The sequence below is a fragment of the Cajanus cajan genome, chromosome 2 (genome assembly GCF_000230855.2).
Source record: "Cajanus cajan strain Asha chromosome 2, NIPB_CcT2T_4, whole genome shotgun sequence".
Classification (NCBI taxonomy): Eukaryota; Viridiplantae; Streptophyta; class Magnoliopsida; order Fabales; family Fabaceae; genus Cajanus; species Cajanus cajan.
In genome coordinates this window covers 64,674,382-64,700,324 of record NC_138518.1, presented here as the reverse complement: position 1 = coordinate 64,700,324, position 25,943 = coordinate 64,674,382, and the positions used below count along the sequence as shown (strand labels likewise).

At 30.2% G+C, this 25,943-nt stretch overlaps 2 protein-coding genes across 4 annotated transcripts; one reads left to right on the top strand and one right to left on the bottom strand.

Annotated features, from left to right (window-relative positions):
- The first annotated feature begins 9,116 nt into the window (after positions 1-9,116).
- Positions 9,117-20,203, top strand: LOC109805213 (Calmodulin-binding transcription activator protein with CG-1 and Ankyrin domain). Of its 3 annotated transcripts, none has more exons than XM_020367227.3 (13): positions 9,117-9,368; positions 10,988-11,107; positions 11,545-11,660; positions 11,845-11,933; positions 12,185-12,227; positions 12,880-13,060; positions 13,218-13,343; positions 13,746-14,005; positions 15,830-16,363; positions 16,790-17,481; positions 17,928-18,534; positions 19,337-19,663; positions 19,746-20,203. In XM_020367227.3, exons 1-13 carry the CDS (start codon positions 9,329-9,331, stop codon positions 19,857-19,859), a joined length of 3,249 nt encoding a protein of 1,082 aa, XP_020222816.1. In that variant the 5' UTR covers positions 9,117-9,328; the 3' UTR covers positions 19,860-20,203. The 3 variants fall into 3 exon arrangements, with proteins under 3 accessions (XP_020222816.1, XP_020222817.1, XP_082924823.1); XM_083068697.1 differs by lacking the exon at positions 9,117-9,368 and adding an exon at positions 10,480-10,498; XM_020367228.3 differs by lacking the exon at positions 13,218-13,343.
- A 1,413-nt stretch (positions 20,204-21,616) lies between these two features.
- Positions 21,617-25,562, bottom strand: LOC109804772 (tobamovirus multiplication protein 1). The gene is made up of 11 exons (XM_020366616.3): positions 25,144-25,562; positions 24,478-24,568; positions 24,335-24,387; positions 23,947-24,039; positions 23,772-23,843; positions 23,589-23,661; positions 23,305-23,350; positions 23,169-23,232; positions 22,960-23,013; positions 22,798-22,875; positions 21,617-21,849 (listed from the first exon to the last, which is right to left on the bottom strand). The coding sequence occupies exons 1-11, from the start codon at positions 25,306-25,308 to the stop codon at positions 21,757-21,759; spliced, it is 882 nt and encodes a 293-aa protein (XP_020222205.1). The 5' UTR covers positions 25,309-25,562; the 3' UTR covers positions 21,617-21,756.
- Between the last annotated feature and the right edge of the window lie 381 nt (positions 25,563-25,943).

Sequence of the window (25,943 nt, the reverse complement as noted above, 5' to 3'; positions counted from 1 at the left end):
TTAAGTACATTTTATACTCAAAAATGTGATATTTTCTTATATTATTGTGTGCATGATATTCAAAAACTACATTTTAATGACATCCTGTATTTTAAAAATGTTTATTAAAAAATTGTTTACATCACTTATTTAAATAAAATGATAAGAATGAAACTTAATGTAATGATTCTACTGTTTTTTCTTCTTGAGTTTCAACTATAAATTTAACTGAAATGGTATTGCAAATGGAAAATGTAGAATTATATTGTCTTCTTTAAGCAGACAATTCAATCTATGTGACGATTTAAGTGAATGATGTTGACACTCTAAATAAAATATTATTATTTAATTTCGCATCGAATGTATATTTGACGAGAGACAACACCAAAGCAGAGTTAAACGCAAGGTGTTAGAACACAGAAAATTTGAAATTTAAAAAGCAACACCAAAAGAAAAGGTTTTGTTTTAACCTTTGCAATAATGATAACTTTCACTAAAATAAAATATTAAATTCTTACAAACTTTCAAAACCCTTTTTGGCTAACTCTAAATAGGAATATGCATTCTTAGTGCACGCTCCTATGGTGTGACATTCTTTATTTTTCTAAAATTAATATTAATATAATAATTAAAAGGAATATACTTTAGCAATCAACAAAGTTATCCGATCTAGGAGTATATCATATTAGGTGTCTATCATTCAATACTCTTGTTCGATAAAATATTCATCAATGACTCGTCCGGATTATAAAATTGTAATATGCCAATTTATACTTATTATAAAGACTGAGGATCTCCAAACAAAGTTAATCCCAAATATTCAAATACTTTGATCATTATAAGACTTTCTTGACATAGGATTTCACACTTATACCACAAAAACACAAGTTTTACTGTATATTATGAAATACTTTAAAAGTTTAATTTATTTATGAAATTATTTTAAATTAAATTTAAAATTCAAATCCATTTATGTGACCATTGATTAATGATTAAACATTTTTAATCTATTTAAATTTATTTTAATGTAATTTTGTTAGTTGTCTGTTGTTGTTTTAAATTGTGAACATTTTATTACTATTTGTCTTTAATATTCGATCTATTTAACTAATGCGATCAAATTTTCCTTTTATAAATACCATGCATCTTTTGATGAGTAAGATACATTGAGAAGCAAAATTATGTCTTCTTCTATCTTGTTTTCTCACTTACTCTTTTTTTTTTTTAAAGGTTGAGAACTAATCAGTTTTGCATTTTGAGATTTTGGGTGGGAGTATACAAATAAGTTCTTTAAAACAATGTTCTTGCACACCTTAGGAAGTTAACTTTGTTCATGTTTTAGTATTTGTAAACAATAAATTTAATGCATATGATACATGTCACATATAAATATGGTCGAATGATTCAACTATTATTTGATTGTCAAATGTCAACTATTCCAATCATCCAATTGGTTCCACTGACTATGTCTCTCAATAGTTCTCAAAGTTCTTTCCACTTTCACATACTCCACTCTTAAAGGCTCAAGCAACCAAGGGACCAACACGGTCATGTTCATGTTAAGTACTAACACGAGTGTGCTAAGTAAAGAAAAGGTGACCATGGGCCTATTCACCCCAATTTAACCTCATGCTTGATTTTCAAGTTTGTGCTACATAAACTAAAGCACTATCATGCTAACCTAAGCCTGGTTGTGCTGATTTCTTGAGTTTCTACATCACAAAAAGAACATGACCATGCTTACTAAGAGTGCTCGTGTTCAAATTTTCACTTTCCGCATTGGAGAATGAACACAATCATGGTTAACCTAAGCACAACCGTGCCCCCTTTATCATGTCCTTGCTTGTGCACGACAATATTCCCAAACAATGTGAATGAGATCAATACAATACCTCTTATGCTCTTCTCACTTATGTTCAATTCCCACGTGCCTTTCTCTCGTTAATTTGCATTATTATCGTTGTCATATTCACAAGTAATACACATTCAACCATCCAACCTACAATGCATTCAATATCAATATAAGTCATCAAGTTTCAAGAACTCCAAGGTATCCAATTCATTGCAACAAACTTAAAAACACCAAACATAACATTTCATCTAACTACTCACGAGACATTTCAACAAAACATATAATATATTAATATTAACACAACTTTGGAATGATCAAAACCCCTCAAAGATCATTAAATTAAAATCTATGGGATTGAGGGACAACTTTATTACCCACAATTTATTTCACATTCATTGCATTGTTGAGAAAAAGCTCCTATGAATATAAAGGTCTAATAAAGTGTTTCAAGCTCTTCCACAAATTTTTTTTTTATGACAAGAAGTGTTGGAGATCCCACATCCTCAAATGATATGGCCATAATATTGTATATAAGTGAAAAAAAATATTTATATTAATAATCAATTTTATAAGATTGAGTTAGATTCATAATATATTTTTAAGATGATATTAGAGTATATAAAATTCTCCATCTCAATGATGGTACTATTTTGACTTTATTACTAATGAATGTGAGGTATATAACTTAAAATTTTCAATCATGTATCTTTTTATTTTTATTACTATTTTATTTTAAGTTCATTTTAAATTTTAATATTTTAACTTTTATTTATAAGAATAAAAATATCTTTATATTATAATAAAAATTATTTATTATAAATCCAAAATATATTTTATACGTTGAAAACACATATCTTCAATAACTAACTTATATATTAAAAGTATTTTTATTATAAATAATAAAACTATAGTTATATAAAGAGCGTTTATCTTATATGTACATATACAAAAATATTACTATATATATATTATATGTTATATATATATATATATATATATATATATATATATATATAATTTTATTAATAATAAAAGGAGACCTCTTTATAATATACATATTTGTTTAAACTATTTTACTATTATAATTATATGTAGATTAATATTGTTTATCTTCTAATTAGACTAATTTATTTAGTTATTTTCTCTGTATTTTATATTTCAATATAATTACCTCACATTCTTTTTAAGAAAGTGTATTGATTGAGATTTCAAATAATTTTAAAACATCTCACATTTTTTTTAATAATCACTAGAGTTAGCTTAGTAGTTGAGTGGAGAGGAATTGAGATAGTTAAACCCTAAAAAAATAATAAAAAAATAAAGATTTAAATAAATTGTTTCAATGGATGAATTTTGTGAATTTTTTTAGTTAAATTTACATATAATTCACAGATCCATCAATTTCATAAAAATTATGGAGATTTCATATGATTTTTTTCATTGCCTTTTTAACTTCATCTTTTTCCCCTTTCGCTCTATTTCTCTCTATCTCTCGTATTCTCTTTTGCCCGTCTCTTCTCCATTTCATTTTTTTTCTCTTTCTCCTTTTCCCCTTTTTTCATATTTTCTTTATCTCATATTCTCCTTTTCTTTTTGTTCATCTATTTCATTTATTTCTTCTTCTACTTTTCTTCTCTCTAGTATTTTCTCCTATCTTTTTTATTTTATTTTATTTTATCTATCAATATTTTTTGTTACATTTTTATCTATTAGTATTGATGTATAATTTATCCATATTTATTTTAATTATTAAATATATAAATTATTAGATATTATATATTTTTAAAAGGTTTAGATTATTAAAGTTTAACAAATAATTATTTTTAATAAAATATAATATTAAAATATAAAAAATTTAACCATATATTAAAAATATATTTTAATTTTTATCGATAAATAAATATCATAAATTTAAATATATTGTTCAAATTCAATAGTATGAATGAGAAAATATAAATGTATAAAAGACTTTAATATAAAAAATGTTACTTAAGAAAATATGAAACAAACGAGAAAAGCTACAATAATTTATTTATTAAAAGATTGAAAATTTTATTAATTATTTTTTTATTTAAATCTGATAATTTTTATATATAGAGAAATTGTATTATTTTTCAAAAAATTATATTATCCTTTAAAATCTAATAAAATTCTTTCAAATCTTATAAATTTTTAAAATACAAATTCATTAACATTCATATTATAAAATCTTGATTAAAAATTTCTTTTAAAATAATATTAAAAGTCATTATATTCATATAAAGTTTTTTAAGAAAATCTAAAAAAGTACTAAATTTTTATTTTTTTTAAATATACACAAAAAGTTATACTAAAAAAAGTTTTATGAAATCTAATACACTCTTAAGTAATAATCTATTATTTTATTTATTTTTTAAATTGAGAGAGACACAAATTTCTCTCTCTCTTTTTTCTTTTTCTTTTTTTAGTGTATATAATATAGATAATAATTAGAAAGTCGTGCAGACTGCCATATCAATCCAGCATGGGGGAGGTACAAATTGTGTAACTTTTGGTTGCATTCACTGAATATTGTAAGGCTTTTATTTTTCGGGTATCCACTATCCACCTACCCCCAACCTACACATCCAAAAATAACGAGCTTCATAAGCTTTTCGAGAATGTCAATAATTCACAAAAATCGGATTGCAGAACATGGCTCAGATTTTTAAGCAAGATTTTAGATTTCAATATTTGTTTATTTTTAAGTACTAGAAACCAGAGTCAGAGAGATTTATTTTTAGAAAATTAACTATCAAATAGATATTTCACACTCATTAATTAATTAATTAATTTATATATATATATATATATATAATATAATATAATATAAATTATAAATAATTTTCGCATCAAATTCTCACTCTCTTACTCCATGTAGTCAATTAGATATTTTTTTAGGTTAACTTTTTTTATTTATTTATATTTATTTATAATTTTACTTATTTTATTTTTAATTTATTTAATATAATATAGACTTTTTTTACTCTTTGTGGTTATCTTTTTTTTTTTTAATAGTTATTTTTAACCTCTATAATTTAAGACATTTTTTATATTTCTTTTTTGTTTCATTTTAAATGTATATTTCATCCACTATAGTAAAACTAGTAATTAGTAAACAAAATAAATTTCCAACCATCTCAATCCACCTAATTTTATCTTTACTTGTATACTTAATTTTCTTTAATGTAACATATTTTTTATTTTAAATTAAATATTTACTAGTATTTTAGTCTTTACATTTCACAAACAAAATGTTTCTTATATATAACTAATTTTTATAATAAATTATATATATAAATAAAAATTATATTTAAATGTATAAATTATATTTAAAGTTTATATTTAAAATATTAATCTCTATATACAAAATACAAATTTGTATCTTGTGTGAAAGTGTTTTTAAGATTTTTTTTTAATGAGAGAATTTCTTTAAAAAAAATTTAACTTCTTATTTGATTCATATTTTATTTATCACAATTATTTATGAAATGAAAATTTAATATTATAAAAATAAATTATTAATAAATAAAAATAAATTTATACCATAATATAAATTATTTATCATAAATTTAAAATATAAATAATATATTTTAAAAAATTTACTTATACAAATTTTAAATATAATTTATATATTTAAACATGTAGTATTTATTTACATATATAATTTTATCATAAATTTGAGATATATATAATAAACATTTAGTATATGCATTGTACAAACTAAAATACTAATTGAAATTTAATTCATAAATAAATATAATAAATAAATAAAATTTAATGAGGTAAAAAAGTTGTAAGAGTTCTTTAAAATATTCTCATTAAAAATTAACTCTTAAAAATACTCTATATAACAATCTATTAAATCACGATCTGACTACTAGTAGCAAAAATAACATATAAAATTATCTAAGTTTGACTTCAAGTTAGAGCTGTCAAAATGGGCTTGGCCCGGCGAGCCAACCCGGCTCACCACGGGTTCGAGCCGGGTTGGGTTAAACAAAATTTGAAAATTTTAATACGGGTCAAATTTGAACCCGGCTCACCACCAACCCGGCTCACCTGGGTTGAACCCGTGGTGAGCCGGGCTGGCCCACCAACCCGTGATTAATTTTTTTTTTGAAAAAATACAATAATTATTGGGTCATGGTGCAGTTCAACATGAGACAATAATAATTTAATGTTAGATTGTGATATGTAATTTTTGTGATTTTGGATTGTATTTGAAGTTTAAGATAATTTTGGATTATATTTATCTATTTGAGATTATTTAGATTTGATTTGATTGTATTTAAAATTATCATTTAATGTTTGGGATGAATAATTCATTTAAGGATGTCTTAATTAAGAATCTCAGATTTTTAAAATAAGTTTAAATTTTTGGGCTTTAGTTGTATATTAAGAAAAAAAAAATGAAAAAAATTATTTTTTTTTTAAGGTGAGCCAACCCGTTTAACCCACCAACCCGTGGTGGGCCGGGCCGGGCTCGATTTTTTTTGAGCTCACTGATAAGTGAGCCGGGTTGGGTTGGCCCACCAAATGGCCAACCCGTGGTGGGCTGGGCCGGGCCGGGCCGGGTAGCCCGTTTTGACAGCTCTACTTCAAGTAGTACTTAGATATACATGCTTTAATATATACATGTATAAAAATTTATCAACAACTAAAACAAAATATAATAACCCATCCATGGGACTGAAACAACAACTATACAAGTGTGTGTATATATATGTGTATATATATATATATATATGTTAAAAGTGTAAATTTAGGTTGTCAGTCAAAAAACAATTACAAAAGAACTACTACCCAAATGTAGCAAAAAATAATACCACCATCCAACATGACTCTCAACTCAAACTCGTATAAATGATTATTATAGTCCAACCATAAAAAAAAAACATAAAAAAGTAAGTTAGTGACTAAAAAAATTCAATAAGATATAGAAGTATTAAACTAGATGTAACACAACTTAAACAATGCAACATGCAACCACAATTTGAAGTAGAAAACATCAAATTCACCTCAATATACTTCTCAAGTAGCAAAACCCAACTTCAACACTCAAATCTTACCCAATATAATCACCGTTTTGTGGAATCAACCAACATACAACTCAAATAGTCTATTAAGAACTAAGATTTTATATTCCCTTACTTTGAAATTCATGAGAAAAGAGGAAGAAGGGGAATCATCACCACTTTTAGTTACTTTAAATGAAACTAACAAATCTTCGATTCTCAACTTTTGAAACTTAGAGTCTCGATCTAGTTATACAATTTTCACTTAGGAAGACTTTATATCACTTTTTAGAGGGTCGAGAAGAAGAAGAGAACATCTTAGTTCCAAAGCTCTTATATTTAACTTATCATTAAATTTATTTAAAAAATGAATTTATAAAATTCAAGTCTTGAAAAAAATTCTATATATCTTCCCTTGGAGGTTAAACTTGATCTTTACCTAAAAAAAACTTCAAACCAACTAAAACTCATAAAAAATTCCTTAATTTTCAAAGTTTCTCAACAATCAAATAACAAATCACCAAAACACATAATTTAATAAAATCAACAATTATAAAAACGTATAGTGTTATACTCTCAATAAAGATAGTCATTCATATTTAATATATAACAATCGATGGTCTTCAAAATATGATTTATATTTTTAAATACATTTATTTATAATCTATAAATTTTGGTTTCTAGTTTTTACTATATAATCTATAATAATTACGATAGGATATCTTTTTGATCATTATTATATTCGTTTAGCCTTGATTTTTATTAAGTAACATAACCAACTGTTTCTCTACATTTAATTTTTCTATTTAACTTAACTATATCTTTTTCTTTGTAGAGTTACATTTATTATTTAACCTTTATTTTATCTCATTTAATTATCATCTTTTAAAATAATATGAAAGAGATCCATATTTAATTATAATTTATATCCTTTCATTTTAGAAGTATCTATTTATTTATTTATTTTTAATAAATTATAATAATATAAATATTTATCCTATAGAAAGCATATAAATACTAGTTATATGTAAAATGCGTATTCATGAGTAAATCTGTATCATTATCCCGTTCCAACCCAAAGTCATTTTTATGTGTTGGTGTTTAATTAGGAAACTAGATCTATGTATTTTGAAGATGAATTTATATCATACTTTTGATTATTTCAACTCGGCTTAATATTTTGTCATTTTAAAATATAATTTTACATTAATAAAATGTTTACATAACATATTATTATATATATATTTTAAATAAATATAAAATATAGCTTAATTATAATTATATGTTTATTTATTTTTATGAGTTAACTATATAATATTATGATTGATATGTCATGACTACAAATCAAGTTGAAATAGTAAAAAATATGATATATCACAATTTACTCTTTTATATGATCAATTTTAAATAAATTAAATTAAAATTCAAATAAACATCCTTGACACTATTTCGTGAATAACATATAAATAATTTTATCAACATTTTCTTTCTATTAGAGAACATATATAAACTCCTCCCAACTCATTATATATTACTAGGAAGCAGAAAAAAAAGTATTTCAGGCTTGTTCTGGGACATATAATTGATCTAATGATCTTAGATTCAATTATTTATGCATGTATTAAAAGAATATAAACCAATATGTGTTAAAGTATATTTTTTATTTTATTTTTATAGTCATAATCACTCATGTGGATTTATTAAAAATAAAGTAGGTAAGAAAAATATCAATAAGATTATTTATTACTATTCTTTTTTTCCCCAATAAGTGTAATATTAAAAAATATAAGTCTTAAAATAAGTGTTATTTAAAATTTTTCAATTTAGTATTAATTATTATTATTTTTATTTATGATCACAATAATTTTTTTTAGTATTATCGTTTTCTTTCGTTTATAGCAAAATAATTTAAAATAAGGTTATTTTATAAAGGAAAATATAATTATATAACATTATTTTTCTGTATTATATGTATCTATCACATTATTTATTATATTTATTAACGATGGAGAGATAAGTAAAAAAAAAAATTGTATAAATTATTGCAAGTATATCATTAAGCTTTTGGAAATTACTATTCTATTTTATATATTTATTAAATTTTAATTAGTAATATTTAGAATGATATTTATCATACGATAGAAAAAGTAGTATAAATATTTGAAGGGTAATTATTGATTAAAAAAAGAATGTCGTATGAAATTGTTGTAGAATGTGTTACAGTCTATGAATAAAAAAACGGAAGAAGGGAAGATATAGGTAGTAGTAGTAGTTGCTGTCCCGCCTGTGCGGTTATTCACTTGGTCACGTCACTGTGTGAAAAGAAGCTGACTGGAAAGAGCGAAAAGCGAAGGAAGAAAGAACGAACGAACGAAAGCTAAAAAGTGTGTTTGATTGATATACTGATTACTCATTCAGGGTTTCCGCGTCGATCTCTCTCTTTGTTTCTTCGCTCTTCGCCATGGCGGAGCGTGCTTCTTACGGATTGGGACCTCGATTAGGTCATTTTTCCCCCATTGTTTCTGTCCTTGATTTTCTACTTCTTTTTCTTTCTGTTAAACTAATGTTTAATTAATACTTGTAGAATGCCTGGATCATGCTGTTTGGGTTTTTTCGGAACGGTTTAGCGTAACCTAACTTTCGTGAAATTTCGATTACTGATTCTGGGATTCTGGAAATGAGTTAATTCATAGGGGGCTTCGGCTTATTTTGTGTGTGAAAAGTCTGTTTAGGTTTTTTTATCGGAAATGACCTGGTTAGTTCAATTAGGGCTTTTGGGTGAAAATGAAGTACGACTTTGATGGCGTTTACTCGATTGTCTGTTAGGTGCTACGGATTGGTATTGGTTCGCATTGAATAGAATATATGTTCCTCTGCTGAAAAGTTTTATAACTTTTTTATTGTTGTAAGAAAAGTTGGCACTCTGTGCTAATTGGCAAAAAAGCTATTGTGTCTGCTGGAAAATGGGCTTGTAACAGTTTTCATCTTATTTCAAATGGTAAAACAAACTATTCACTGCTCTGCTTTCTGTTGTATAAATTTATGTGGTTCAAAGAAATTCTCCTACAGCCGTGTCCTCACTGAATTTTCACTATGTAATGAGAGACATGCCCTTTAAGAGATTGGGTGCCTTTCCTTATTCATTTCCCTTCAACCATTTCAGAGTCACTTAATCGCTTTTTACCCATTTCCTCAAGGAAAAGTTATAAAGCTAGGTCATCTCTTTGTTTGCTTTAACTTTATGAACAGCAACATCCTTTGTTTCTGTGATTTGAAAAGCCAGCAATATTTGTAGTTGAGATTCTCAACTTAAAGCCCTTTCACCCATGGTGTTAGCATAGCCAATACCATCTCTTCTGTTGTCAAAATCTCCACAAAAGGATGCTTCAATTAAACCTTCCCGAGTGCCTCTTTTTAAGACAAAGGGACTGTGTTATGTTTGTTGTTACCTCTCAATTACCAAAGGATCCATTCCTCAGTCTCTTGATGTTGCTTCCCTAATTAGCTATGAACCTGCTCATGACTCCACATGTGATGGCAGTTCTGGTAGAATCAATTGCATGCTTTTGACTACCAACTACTAAAGCATCAGGAACTTGATACATGAGATGATGTTATTCTTCTATCATGGGTAATTGATCCCTAGCCTGAAGTGACTTGCCATAGAAGTGGTAACAAATTTTTAATGATTTAACTCCTTTTTCAAGCTGCTTTCTTCCAATCAGTTCTCATCTCAAGAATTTGTCCTGCAGTTGCCAATTTCTTAATAGGAAATTGTTTTGGTAGTTTTTGTTTTAGCATATTGATCCTGTGGATGTTAAGTACTCCATTAACTATAGCACCATTGTAAATGAATAAGATAATATAGCAATCATCAAAATTTAAATGAGCTGCAGCAGCAATCTATATAAATCTCCTAAAGCAAACAAGTCATAGCTACACATGAATAAATCAAATTTCTTATGCATGTGAGATTGTAAGAATTAAAGTTATTCTTATTGATATTGTTGGTGTGGCTGTATTGATTCTTAAAGTTTGCTTCAATCATTACATTGAGCATGTGATAATACAGCAGTCAATCTTAAGTGAATGCCATTTTCTATTATTTATCAATTTGCAGATATTCAGCAATTACAGCTTGAAGCTCAGCATAGGTGGTTGCGCCCTGCAGAAATATGTGAAATTCTTCGCAATTATCAGATGTTTCAAATCACGCCAGAACCACCTAACAAGCCACCGAGTATGGTTTCTGCATATGTTACTGATAAGTTTATTACCACCACTTATGTGAGCCTTGTCAATATATGGGTAGACTGAAATGCTGAAAATTACTAATTTTTCCATAAATTGTTTTTTGCAACTGGGTATTTCTGAGGTTGTCTGGCAACCTTATATTCCCAATTGTCTTTGTCTGTCTTGAAGCAAAAGACTTGGTTAAATTTCCCATATTGTCTTAAGTTTTCTGACAATCTTATAGATCCAAAAGATCTTTGTTTCACAGCAAAGGGCACCTGATAGTTTCTTGCATAATCTTGTCTAGTTTCTAGGGTACTAATAATAGTTTTATAGTTCATGATAAAGTCTTGCTTCATTGTTAACTTTAATTCACCTTCAGCTCTAATTATTGCTTCGTGTTCATAATGACATTGCTTCTTGACATGTATTTAATGATTGCAGGTGGTTCCCTTTTTCTTTTTGATCGGAAGGTTTTAAGGTACTTTAGGAAGGATGGACATAATTGGAGAAAGAAAAAAGATGGAAAGACTGTGAGGGAAGCTCATGAGAAGTTGAAGGCAAGCATGATTTTATTTTATTTTTGATTTTTGTTGAGTTTTTGGTTAATAAACTCTTTGTAAGACAAGCATATATATAGATAACTCCAATTATTTCAGTTTTTTTTTTCTCTAACTGGGAAATAATTCTCTATGCCCTAAAAAATTACTTGCTGAGATTGTAACATTTTTTGAGAAAATATAGGTGGGAAGTGTTGATGTGTTACACTGCTACTATGCCCATGGAGAAGAAAATGAAAATTTTCAGAGGCGAAGCTATTGGATGCTTGAACCGTGAGTGTGTTAAACTAGTTTATTTTTTATTTTGTTTAGTAATTGTCTGAATTTCTTACTAAGTACTGTATTACTGTATTTATAATCACCTTTGGTGTCAATTTATAGTTAACTATAACAAGTATATATTACTGGATTTGACAATTTTTTCTGTCTCAGCAAATTTTTAAGTTTCCAATATTCTACCGAAATAATTAATTTTTGTTAAATTAATTAGAATATGAATTTCTTATTTATTTTTTTTACTGCAGGGACATGATGCATATAGTATTTGTTCACTACTTGGATGTCAAGGTATTTTGCTTGTTTTCTTTATCTCACACTTTCTAATTAAGGCATTTTGCTTCCTTACTAGAGCAAGAATTGTATCATTTCTTGGTTTTGTTGCTGGTGCAATTTAGACCTGAGTATGCATGACTTCTTGTAGCTCAAGCCTAGTCTGTTCTGAGTTTTTTCATATACTTAAGACTTCCCCCTAAACTTGATGGAGGAAATAGAGTGCAACTGTACAAGTACGATTTTCCTTCTCTTAACCATTGACTATAATGTGAAGGAAAAATCTATCTCCCATTTGATTTCCTTCTCAATTTCTTGCCATCATGGATTAGGGAATGTGCTTCTTCCTTAACAGTAATCCTGGAAACCTATGTTTAAGTATTATAACATCCACCAAATGGTTACATACTAACGTGCAATATTTGCTATTCTGCTGCTAAATATGTATTTCTCTTTCTTTCTACCATGAGAAGATGTCCTTGATTTGTAATCATTAGAAATCCCAATTCCCAATTGATGTTGCTGAGTAAGTTGCATAATCGTTTTTAAAAGATCCTGAAGTCTATTTCTATAATATTCTTGAAGTCAGGCAGAGAACTTTAGAATCTAATATTAACTTGCTTGTTTGATGACTTATTGATAGGTGTTTTGTCGGTTCTTCATCTTTCAGGTTAACAAAACCAATATTGGTGGAAATACATATACTAATAATGAGGCTTCATCAGATTCCCAGAAGGACAGTTCTTTGTCATCTGGCTTTCCCAGAAGTTATGGTAGTGTGCCTTCAGGAAGCACAGATTCCATGAGCCCAACTAGCACTTTGACATCATTATGTGAAGATGCTGATTCAGGTAATTCTGATATATTTATTTAATGGTTGTTACACTGGGTTCTTTTGATCTGAATTAACATGCCAAGGCTTTAAATATATTGGTTTACTGTTATCGATATATTTACACAACTGTTGTGTCCATTTGGTCTAAATGGTTTAATCAAATCTCTTCCTAGAGGATATTCATCAAGCGAGTTCAGGATTACACACTTATCGAGAATCACAAAATTTGGGGAATGATTGTTTGAAGGACAAGATTGATGCTAGTTCAAATAGTTCATATGTTGTGCATCCATTTTCAGGTTATCTTGTCTTCTTTTTTCTTTGTGGTCTTGGATGATTCTTTTGTAACTTTTATTTTGTTTAAATCATAGGGTGTTATATATAGAGGGAGGAAATGGAGATCAAAAGAGAATGAATACACTAATACTGATATTGACTTTATTTCATATTGACTTACATGTGTTATAAAGTGGTACAAAACACAAAATACTAATCCATATTTAAATAAGGAAGCAAACCCAAGATAACAAGGAAATATGGAAACTAGTCCTACGATGCTCTAAATTATTATAAGATACAATCAAGATATTGGATAATTTTCCATATTCTAACATAGTTAAAGCCTTAAATAATGTCTTAATTATCAACTTTTTCTGAGATTTGACATCTGAATTTTGTTGGATGTTTTGAAACATTTTCAGGTGATCATGGGCAGTTACCAATTTCTGGAACAGAATATGTCCCCCTTGTTCAAGGTGAGAGGTCTGGAGCAAGTGATACCACCTACATTGAGGGTCAGAGTGTGCATGGCATTGCATCCTGGGACTATGCCATGGAACAGTCTACTGGAAAGCATACCAATCCTTCTCTTGTTTCATCTACATCCATTCCATCAAGTGCATTCGGAAATGTCTCCACTGAAGAGGAAAGGAACTCTCAGCCTGTCCAATCAAATTGGCAGGTACTTATTGTTATTGCTTGCTATATCAATAGTGTACTCTTGCTTGCGTGCATACATCTGAATTCTCAGCATAAAGATGAGTATCATTTGTGAGGTTCTATTGGGAGTAGTTGTGCTATCTTGTAGTTGTTGGATGGGACAATGTCTGGAAAATGATGTCCCAGAAACCATAGTTACTGCTCCTCCTGGGGCAGTTGTGTCATGCCTGGCTGTCACAATAGGTTTTGTGGCGAATAGCAGTCAGCTTTTCAGAGGAGGCATTGAATCTTCGTGTTTCTTGTCAATTACTCTTTTTTTTTTTTTTTTTTCTCTCTCCCTAGAGCTCCTGCACCTTTGTGCTTCTGTTTAGCACTTCTGCTTCTGCAACATCTTCCTGCTTCCTCACGTTTGTCAACATCTGTTCTGCAACTTCTTGCATGACAAAATGGTGAAGTGAGGAGGTGGCCCTGATGGGAGAAAGAGGCTATTGTTTTTTCCTTGGGTGAGAGGGGGTGTTGGGCTTGCACCTCAAACTGGGCCACTCCATCAAAAACAGTTCTACAGCTTTTATTTATTTATTTATTTTTTATTTTCCTTTTTATTATTAATCATATATTATAGAAGACTATGTGATACTCTAATATTTAAAATACAGAAAATATTAATACATAATTATATAATATAGTTTTATATAATTGAGACAAATGCATAACATAATACAATATGCATGTGTATATATATATGTGTGTGTGTGTGTATGAAGGAAAAAATGTAATTACTACATAGAATTAATATAATAAGTATATGTATTTAATAATAAGTAGAAGTTATATAAAATATTATTAAATGAATACATATATTGTTACACACTCACACACGGGGCATATCAAATGAGAACTATAAATCTGAGTCATACAAGAAAACATGGATAGTCAAAATTTAAAATTAATTTGTGGTCATATGACCACTTAAAGAAGTCATGTGCACTTTTTCTTATAATTCTTATTATTCAAAATATAATGTAATTGTCTATATTTATAATTCTCATTTCTTACAAAAAAAAGAGTTTGCATTTGATACGTTCCCTATCTATCTATATTGGCCATCCCACTATGCTATTGACTACTGTGGCAGAAAGCCAGAAACATTACTTTGCCGATTAAAGTTCTAAGTGCATACTGCTTACTATGTGGTTGTTTTGTAATGTTCTATCCTTGAAGATCAAGACATCATTGCTAATGGAATTGATGCTTGATGAGAGGTGTATGGTTCACCTATTCTTTTATCTTGGAAAAAGGGAGAATTGATTGAGGACAGGAGTTGTTGCTTGATATATAAAAAATATCAAGAGATTATAGAAGATGAATTTATGGAAAAAGTGGCCTGGGAATAGTTACCCTCTTTCCAGGGAGTTAGTCATTCTCCCATGTGTTGTATTAAGTTGCAATACATATGATGAACTGGGATGGAGCGTATTCATAACTTGTTACTGGTCTACACGTGTGGCACTGAATGTTTTGAATTGTTTCTGTACTTGTAGAAATGTTAGAGAAGAGACCATAGTAGGGTTTGTATTATATTTTTTATTTTTATTACAAACTTACATTTATAGTTGATGTTACTTTGTCCTGATGTATCCTTATTTGGTCTGCTGGAAAAAAAATTGTAGTTTGACTTTGATGGGGGTGGTGGCTGTGCATTGGCTTGGTGTCAATTTTATATTTGGTCTGCAATATTTTAACCTGTAGTGGTATCTCTTAAGCAAAAGCTTCAACTTGCACTAGTTTGTGAGATTTAGCAAGGATATATAACATTTTCATTTTGTTATTTTAATTGTTGATTCAGATTACTTTTGAAGACAATACAGGAGAATTGCCTAAGTGGGGCTTTACCCAATCATCGGGTTTGGAACTTGGATCTGATTATATTCCTAGTTTACTGGGTGATGTGACTAATAATGCAAGTCCAGAAACTGTTCCTGAGCTGTTCACTTTTAACGGCGAGGCTAAAGAACAGTCAGTGCATCAAAACTTCTCAAAGCAATATACACAAGCACAATCTCAACCTGCGCTGAAATCCAATTCTGAGTATGAAGTTCCTGGTGAAGCAAATATCAACTATGCCTTGACGATGAAGCGTGGATTATTGGATGGAGAGGAGAGCTTAAAGAAGGTTGATAGTTTCTCTAGGTGGATTACTAAAGAACTTGCAGGTGTGGATGATCTGCATATGCAGTCTTCCCCTGGCATTTCATGGAGCACAGATGAATGTGGGGATGTGATTGATGATACCTCATTGAACCTGTCCCTGTCTCAGGACCAGCTGTTTAGCATAAATGATTTTTCACCTAAATGGGCTTATGCTGAATCAGAAATTGAGGTACTTTGATTTGGATATGAGATTCAGACAATTAAAATGTACTTTAGCAATTGTTTATGGTTTTACAGATTGTTTTTCTTGTCTTGTTTGTGGGGGGAACAGTAATTAAATATGTATGGTATTTGGAATACTTCAGATTAATATCTTTTTATCTTTTGCATTGTATATTGGCTGTCCTTTTCTAGCTCAGATGCATATAGTTTTGTTCTATATTTATTTATTTATTTGGATATTTACCAATTTGTACCGATTTCTTTGTTACTTAATATTTCTTGTATTTCATGATGTGTCCTGATTATATTCCTTATCTGCTTTGGAGTTTGTTACTTGATTAACAGTTTAATCATTTTTCTGTTTCTACAACATGGATGAGGAGAAGTCGGACTTTAATTTTACTGACATCTTATCCTATTCAAAACCATACAGGTATTGATTGTTGGAACATTTTTGAAGAGTCAACCTGAGGGGGCAACATGTCACTGGTCCTGTATGTTTGGGGAAGTGGAGGTTGCTGCTGAGGTTTTAGCTAGCGGAATTCTGTGCTGTCAAGCTCCACCTCATAAAGTTGGTCGAGTTCCCTTCTACGTTACATGTTCCAATAGGTTTGCTTGTAGTGAAGTTCGGGAATTTGAGTACAGAGAGGGATTTGATAGAAACATAGATTTTGCAGATTTTTTTAACAGTTCAACTGAAATGGTGCTTCATTTGCGACTGGTTGGGTTACTGTCTTTAAACTCGGTACACACTTCGTATCAAGTGTTTGATGGTGATATGGAGAAAAGAAACTTAATTTTCAAGCTTATTTCACTGAAGGAGGAAGAGGAATATTCAAGTAAGGAAGAGGCAACTGTTGAGATGGATATATCAAAACACAAACTGAAGGAACATATGTTTCACAAGCAGGTTAAAGAGAAGTTGTACTCATGGCTACTTCACAAAGTAACTGAAACTGGTAAAGGGCCTCTTGTACTAGGAGAGGAGGGGCAAGGCGTGTTTCATTTAGTTGCTGCTCTTGGTTATGATTGGGCTATAAAACCAATCATAACTGCTGGAGTCAATATCAACTTCCGTGATGTGAATGGATGGACAGCTCTACACTGGGCTGCATTCTGTGGCCGGTAAAGTCCTAACTTTTTGTTATTGTTTTGAGTTAATTTTGCGTGTTGCAACTTAAGTGGGTGAAATCTCTTTTGCTACCCTGATTATTTCTAATTTTCTAGAGTTTTGGAATTTTGAATTTCATTAAATGAAACCATTCGGTGATATGAAAATTCTAGCCCCTTTCCTGTTAGGAAATCTCCTATCTTTTTGTTTTTTTTACCGTTAATGTTTATTCCGTCTTGATGCCTATTTTTTTATCCAAGTAACGTGTATTGGTTCAAAATTAATTTTAAAGCATTTGCTTTGGTTGGTTAAAGGCAAATTTAATCAATTAATCTCTCTATAGTGTCATGCTTTCAGCATTAGAATATTCCTTTTCAAAAATATCCTCAGATATATTATCTTCATTCAGTATAACATTACTTGGTTCCTTATGTTATTATTTGTTGCCCTTTTTGCTCAGAGAGCGAACAGTTGCAATCCTTGTCTCCATGGGTGCAGCTGCTGGAGCATTGACAGATCCATGTCCAGAATTTCCTTCGGGTAGAACACCTGCAGATCTTGCTTCTGGCAATGGCCACAAAGGAATTTCTGGTTTTCTTGCAGAGTCATCATTAACTAGTCACCTCGAATCACTCACAATGGATGAAAATAAAGATGGTAGGACAGAAACTTCAGGAATGAAAGCAGTGCTAACAGTTTCAGAGAGAAGTTCGACACCTGTGATTCATAGTGATATACCACCTGTGATTTATGGTGATATACCAGATGCTATCTGCCTTAAGGATTCTCTTGATGCTGTTCGTAATGCTACACAAGCTGCTGATCGTATACACCAAGTATTCAGAATGCAGTCATTTCAGAGGAAGCAGTTGGCTGCTCAGTATGAAGATGATGAATTTGGATTATCAAATCAACAAGCTCTTTCCCTCCTAGCTTCTAAGGCACGCAAATCTGGACAAGGAGAGGGTTTAGTCAATGCTGCTGCAATACAAATACAGAAAAAGTTCCGTGGTTGGAAGAAGAGAAAAGAATTCCTGATCATTCGTGAAAGAATTGTTAAAATCCAGGTTCATTGCTCTGCGCTCTTTATTTACCTTCCTTTCTATTTTTAGTCGCTATATGGAAAACTGCGTACAAATTAATCCCCTACCGATTGATAAAGTTATAATGGTTTTAAGAGTTTCTCTTTTCATATAGGAATCATAACAAAAAAATGAAGTGTAGGGGCCAAAATTAAGTTTATTTATTTATATTTATTTTTACAGACCAAAATAAATTGTAATTTTTTTACTTAATGCTAGAACTAAAACGGTGTTTAGCAGAGGCACCAAATCTAATACCATTTCAACGTCAGAAAACTGCACGGATCATATCGTAAATGTTTATTCATGTAGGAACTAAAATATATTTTTTTCCCATGTAGGAACTAAATGAAATATTGTGTAAAGTTTAGAAACTAAATTTTTAATTTTACCTGGCTCGTTTTACTTTGAGGTTGATTTCTCATTCATTGGTCATCCTATCAACTAATATGATATTTAGGTGAAAACCTTGCATTGGAGAGTTCAATTGATGAAAACTTAAGAGGAGTGCTTTTTCTTTTTGCCCTTTATATAACTTGCATGTACGTAGAGATCACGTTGGGTGTCAATCCAGGGGTTAAAGAAATCGTGTTATCCTTCCTTTCATTTGTTGTTGATGTCTTTTCCATTCCATTTCTTCTTTCTAATGTATTTGCAGTCTGGTGTAGAAGGCTGGAGATTGAGCATCCATAGAGCTCTCTTTTCTCATTGTGTGTCTAATATTTTTTTATGTGCCCGTGTACATTTTATACATCCCTCTACTGACTTGAATTCTATGGTATTAAAGGCCCATGTAAGAGGTCACCAGGTGAGAAAGCAGTATAAATCAATCATTTGGTCCGTGGGAATACTGGAAAAGGTCATATTGCGGTGGAGGCGCAAGGGTGCTGGCTTACGTGGATTTCGACCAGAAGTCCTGAACAAGGTCCCTGACCAACAACCAAGCGAATCTGTGAAAGAGGATGATTATGATTTTCTTAAGGAAGGAAGGAAACAGAGTGAAGCAAGGTTCCAAAAGGCCCTTTCACGGGTGAAGTCCATGGTTCAGTATCCAGAGGCACGGGCTCAGTACCGGCGGGTGCTGAATGTAGTGGAGGATTTCCGTCAAACCAAGGTACTATTTTCTAACATATATGTCTTGTCCTACGTACGTATGATGAATATTTGGCTTAATGATATGTTCGGATATCTGGCAGGGAAGTAATTTGAATTCGATGAATTCGGAAGAGACAGTTGATGGTGTGGAGGATTTGATTGATATTGACATGCTTTTAGATGATGAGAATTTCTTACCTATAGCATTCGATTGATTCTCTGCTGTGGCTCCACCTCTCAGTAAATAGATGGCCAGTTGGTTTTATTTGGCATTGGAAAGGTCCTAACATGTACTGCTGTATATATATAATATATAATATAATATCATCAGAAGTCAGAACTGCTTGGATCCTAGGCCTTCCTGTTTTGTAGCAGAAAAAATGGATCCAAGGTTGGGTTATAAATAGATTATGAATCCTAGAATGTGTTCAGGCTTGACAGTTAAAATATATTATAGACATGGTTTAATTTTATATATGGTGATTTGTATATGACAGGATGATTTTATTTAGATTGAAATGTTTTTAATTCTTAAATTGTATCATTTTTATTTTTTAAACTGTCTTGTTTCAATTTCAGTTGTTTTTGTTTTACTTCCGTTTTAAATTGGGTTCATATCGTAAGAACATTAATTATACTAATTATTATGATAAAATGATTTTTTTTTAATTAAAATGGCTTTTGTTCAAAGTGTTAAAATGAAAAGTAATTGTGAATTAATTAAATAATCAAGTAAAATACTAATAAATAAGTATATTGGTGCATATCAATAACAAAATAATTCTAATTTTCTTTTAAAAAATAGTGGATCTAGGATAAAAAAAAATAGCATAATTTAAAATGGAGCATTTTCTTTTATAAGAATTTTTTTATTATTCCTATTGTAATTTAGAGTTCTAACTTGCCAGTGTTTGATTAGGATATAGGAAATTCTAACTGGCCAAATGTAATTTTTTTTTTACTATACACTTGGATTTAAGTTGTTTGTTTGATATTGATAAAATCGGATCCTTTCGCGTAGGCTTTTGGAGTTGATCCGAACTCGTGGTTGATAGGTTAGACAATCTAACGGTGGATGGATTCCATTTCAATCCAGTCAAAAGGCGATTGGTATGAAAATCATTTTCTTATAATTTTTCAAACTCATTCACATCGGTGTAAAAACTTAGACTGACTCAACAAATAATAACAAACTATGCGTACATGATAGTTATAGGAATGTCTAGAAATTTTAAATAATTATATTTTCTCTTTCATTTTTTTTCCACCTCATTATGGTTATGCAAATTATTTGTGTTATCCATGTTTTGGCCATTGACGTAACAGAAGTCAGCATCCAGGACAAAAACTTAACTGCTTAGGGTCTGTTTGATTTTAGAAAATGTTTTCTATTTTTAATTTTAAAAAATGGTTTTCATTTTCAATTTTTGAAATTTAGAAAATATGAATGATTTAATTTCTCATTTTCTAATTTTAAAAAATGAAAATAATGAAAATGTGTTTGGTTTATGTATTTTCAATAATAAATTTATAACATATATCTTCAACAATATTAAAACATCACAAATTCAAATATTTACAATTGAAATAAGTATATATTTAATTATATATATATATATATACACATTTTAAAAAAATATAATATAATATTTGATGAACTAAATATTTTGTAGTATGATAGATAAAAAAAATTCATTTTAAGATATTCTTTATTATTAGTTAAAAATCAAATTTATTTAAAATTACAAAAAAAATAATAAATATTATTTAATGAAATCTACTCCAATAATTTTTATCGAAATAATGTTGAAAAGAGTATTTTATTTTAATATTTTAATTTAAAAATTAAAATAAAATAATGTTGTTGGAACTTGGAAGAGTTGCGAAATTTGGTGAAGATTGGTTTTTCTTATGCTACTTTTCTCCTTTATAAGAACAAAAACCATATTTCTGGAAGAAAAAAAACACTAAATGAATAAAATGAAATTATGGATATACAGAACAGTAATTGGACTGTTATGGAGCAACTGAGACAGATGAAAAAGATCTATTCAAAAGTAAAAAGAAAAAGGAACATATTGTTGGCTGCTGAGAGGATTTAGAATGCACAACTCATCTGATAGGGTGGTACTGATCAGAAACTCGTCTTGGGGGCAGCTTTCTCAGTATGAAGAGCACCAATGCTGATGGAACAATCTCTACCAACTGCAGTGCAAAATAATCCACAAATATTACAAATGTTCATCTTTATATTAACCATATGAAGTCCCTCTAGCATATTAATAGTGACAAATACTTTCTTCCGAGATCTTCACCTGATTATACTATAGCTTTTGAGTAGTTGATACTCCTATTATTATAAGCACGTGTTAGAGGATGCATGCCTACAGATTTTATGTTAATAGTTCTGAAAACCTCCATTTTTAACCAGTTTGCACACAAGTTTACAGAGTATTTCTACCGGAAAAAAGCTCTTTATTTTTAATAGAAAAGTCTCTTTTAAACTTATATCCAAATCCAAACAAAGTATTTGTCCTGCTGACATCTTTCATGGTGTTATTAAAACTTTCACTTCTTAAGATGACTAGCTGGTGTTTCCTAGCATGGAAAATAATGGAGGATTTCAAATAGGTTTATAATGCTATTTTAAACCATATTTGCTTCCCATCTGAAATTTAAGATGGCATAACCCCCATATTCTAAAATTATTTGAACTTTAAAATCTAATTTAAAACATTTTCTAATGCAATTTCCTATACCTCTTTACCCCAGTAAGGTGGAATGTAATTTAACCTAAACATTGTAGAAAGAAGAGTCTAGAACACATTCCCACTTCCCTATGTATAATAGGTATATTGGTCCCATTGCTGCAAACTCTAATTCTACTTTAATTATAAATATGTCATTTTTATTTTTATTTTCATTTTCTTTTAAGGAGTCATCAAGGATATTCCCCAAATAGTCAAAGACTAATTTCTTTTGAGACATACAAATCACCGAAGTGAGTTATGTCTCTCTAGTAAAGTCTTCTTCATACACACATGGTCAGGGGATCAAATATTTTTTGTTTAGGAGAGCAATTTAACATGATATAACTAAGCACGATTCCCTATTCCTCCCTGGCTGACTAAGAAAAACAAGATTTGGACTTACCAAATAGTACACTAGGTTAAGAATGGGATGGTTCAAGACATGAAGATCTGGATCCTCTTCAAATGCAGAAAATGCCAGCTACATTAAAGGCGAAAACAAAGATATTGTCAGAAAACAATAACTTCAAACAGAGGCAGTAGTTTTAAGTTGGAAGGAACTCACCAAAACACATCTTATCAAGAAACATGTGCAACAAATACTTGTAACAGATCCAACCTGCAAAGGTGAAAAGTTAGGCACCAACTGCTTTTACCAGAGTTTTGAAGTCCTCAGACAATTTTTACCACAAACTGAACATGGTCTGAATTTGATATTTAAGGATATACTTCTTCTCTTAAGGTTGAAAAACATACAGCACTTTAGACACAAACCTCATAAAGTTTCTTTTGGCGGCCTCTAGATTCAATGGGGAAGCGCCTCAACAAGAAAAACAACCTACGTCATTCTGATTAGGTTAGTGTTCAATGACATAACAAGGATAGTGCCATCCGAAAGACAACAACTTACCTTCCACCATACAACAAAAATCCAAGAGCAGCAAAGAATGATATGACTGCAAAAGAATGTTAAAGCAAAGTTCACAATACTAAAAAACTATACATAACGAGTTTCTGAGTAGCAAGTATACTTCATTATATATTCACTCTAGCTTTTTATTTTAAGTCATCATAGACACAGATGTTTTAATCTTCTAAAAAAGGCTTGAAGTCCACACAGTATATGAGGGTAAGATGAAAACTAAATATTGACACAAAAATGTCATAAACGAAAATGATGATGATAGAAATAACCTGCAAGGAAGAGTTTTGCTGCTTCCAAGCCAGTAGCAGTTTTGCTTACACTCATGTAAATCCAGAGGATGATCTATTATTATCAAGGTGAGAAGATCAAAATAAAATCATTAAACTAACTAGTAAGAATTTTTATTTTAAGGACTAGAATGGTGGAAAAGGAAATCAAGATTATGCGCTTGCCTGAATCATGTAAATAAAGCCATTGATAATAAAATAAGCAGGCCTAAGTTTCTGTGCTGGTTCGCTTCTTGCCTGAAATGAATTTGAGGCACATAAACAGAATATAAGTTAATGCAAAATAATATATATATATATATATATATATATATATATATATAAAAGAAAGTAAATATACCTGGTGATATATCTCAGCCCAGAACAAGACAAGCAATGTATAGGTAGAGAAAAATAGAAGACCAGGAACCTCCATTAGCACCTGCTCTAGTGCCTAGAACATGATGATAATTGGTCAAAACGTGAATATATAGAAACATAATCATAGTATGGGTAATGGGCCTCATATACCGGGGTACAAAATGCAATTGACCTAAAAAGTACAAAATCTTGATGGAAGTAAACTATTTACATAATCCATTCCCAATTCACACACCCAAAATCCAAGCTTAGCTAATGCATGATACGCTCTATTTTTATCATACTTTCCTAAGCTTCCAAAGCAAGAAATGAAGAAACAGGACTAATGGATAAACTCCAGGTGTTAAGATTTGAGAAGAGAAAAATACCTTTGGTCTAATTGCAAAAACACTTTTGTATAAACCGAAAAGGACAGCCCTCACTGCAAATGTAATACGGATTCGTCAACCATAAAATAAAAAATAAATAAGCTAACAAAGCTGTTTATAGAACATTCACTACTCTAACTTACATCCATTGACAAGAAAATTCATTAAGTGGAAAACCTTCTGCGTTGTCCAACCATATTCAGGTACCCTCATTTGAATGCGCACCAGTTGCACCTGAGAATAAACAGATTATGATTAATCATCCATTTCAGAAAATTTGGCTCGGAAACAAACACCCATAAGCATACACTCTTCCAAGTTCCTTACAAAATTCACATCTCAAGCTGCAAAAGATAACAGTTTACGTTTAGCAAGAAAAAACCTTTGTTCATAGGGGTTGCAAAACAATGACCCACATGGAGAAACATCAGTGTTGGATCATTAAAATCTGGTTAGAGGTTAAAGTTTTAACCTTTTTGAGATTTGATGTGATGGGGTGTCAATTGTGTACTATATAAGTTCAGATCAAAACCAAAAGAGAAAAGTCATCGCAAAGCAATACCTGTCCATTGATAGTGACATAACTTAATACTATTTTCAATCAAAACTAGAGTTTCATCTTGGAAATCTATATAATCTTTTAATGCAAACCTTTATTAGGCAAATTAGTAAAATAAAACTCTAGTTCTAATTGAATAACAAAATTTCTAGTTGTTGATCTGTATCTAAGTTATTTTCCGAATGAAAAAACTTGTCCATTTTTCTCAAGGATGATGATTTTCCCAGAAAATGAAAGGAAAAAGACCAACCAGGGCAACAAAGGAAACCAAGGTATAAGCGGCACAAAGGGCATAGTTAGTGCCTCTCTGCCATTGATCCGAGTCATCAATCTTGTTCCACCATTGAAGTGTACTCACAAACTCAGCCTCTGGTTCTATGAAGCCAAAACTTTTGGTCCTGAGTCCAAACGCCATGATAGGAGTTGGAATGATGAAGGAATAACAAGGAAGAATGCGGATGAAGAAGAAGGAGAAGAAGCAAAAGGGGAAGTTCTTTTCGGTGAACACAACATGGGAAGTTAGTGGAATGACACGTGGCTATGCCCCACCTCGTACACGTAGGTGCCTTGTAATACACGTGTGACGTCGTGGCATATTCGTTTATTATGCAGAGGACATGCTATGCCTTGCTTTGTTTGAAGGGATTAGTACGATGATGATAATGATATTGATGCCAAATTGGCAACAACAACTTTTGGTTTGTGTCCTCAAAAGGTTGTATGATTTGACTTGACTTTATCATATTCCTCCGATCAATCAGTGCACAAATACATGCCTTGGGGTTGACCCTTTCGTGATCCAACAATTCCAACTTTAATATTCCTAATGTGGCTACATTATCAAAATATTTAACCTCGGTGCCTTTCTTTTGTTTAATCCCAATGGAATTAGGTTCATATCTTTTGAACCATAGATACTTCGCAATTAATAATGTGGTGACAAAAAAAGAAATTCAGTTTTCATATACTTTTAGTGCCAGTAAAAAAATATAAACAAACCAAAGTAATCTATCATTATTTTAACATAAAAAAATATAAACAAACCAAATG

Coding starts and splice junctions, on each gene's coding strand:
- LOC109804772 (XM_020366616.3), bottom strand. CDS start 25,308: ATGGCGTTTGGACTCAGGACCAAAAGTTTTGGCTTCATAGAACCAGAG. Junction 24,388..24,477: donor GAATTTTCTTGTCAATGGAT/GTAAGTTAGAGT, acceptor TTACATTTGCAG/TGAGGGCTGTCCTTTTCGGT. Junction 23,233..23,304: donor TTTTTGTTGTATGGTGGAAG/GTAAGTTGTTGT, acceptor AGAATGACGTAG/GTTGTTTTTCTTGTTGAGGC.
- LOC109805213 (XM_020367227.3), top strand. CDS start 9,329: ATGGCGGAGCGTGCTTCTTACGGATTGGGACCTCGATTAG. Junction 11,108..11,544: donor ACCACCTAACAAGCCACCGA/GTATGGTTTCTG, acceptor TAATGATTGCAG/GTGGTTCCCTTTTTCTTTTT. Junction 13,344..13,745: donor TGTTGTGCATCCATTTTCAG/GTTATCTTGTCT, acceptor AAACATTTTCAG/GTGATCATGGGCAGTTACCA.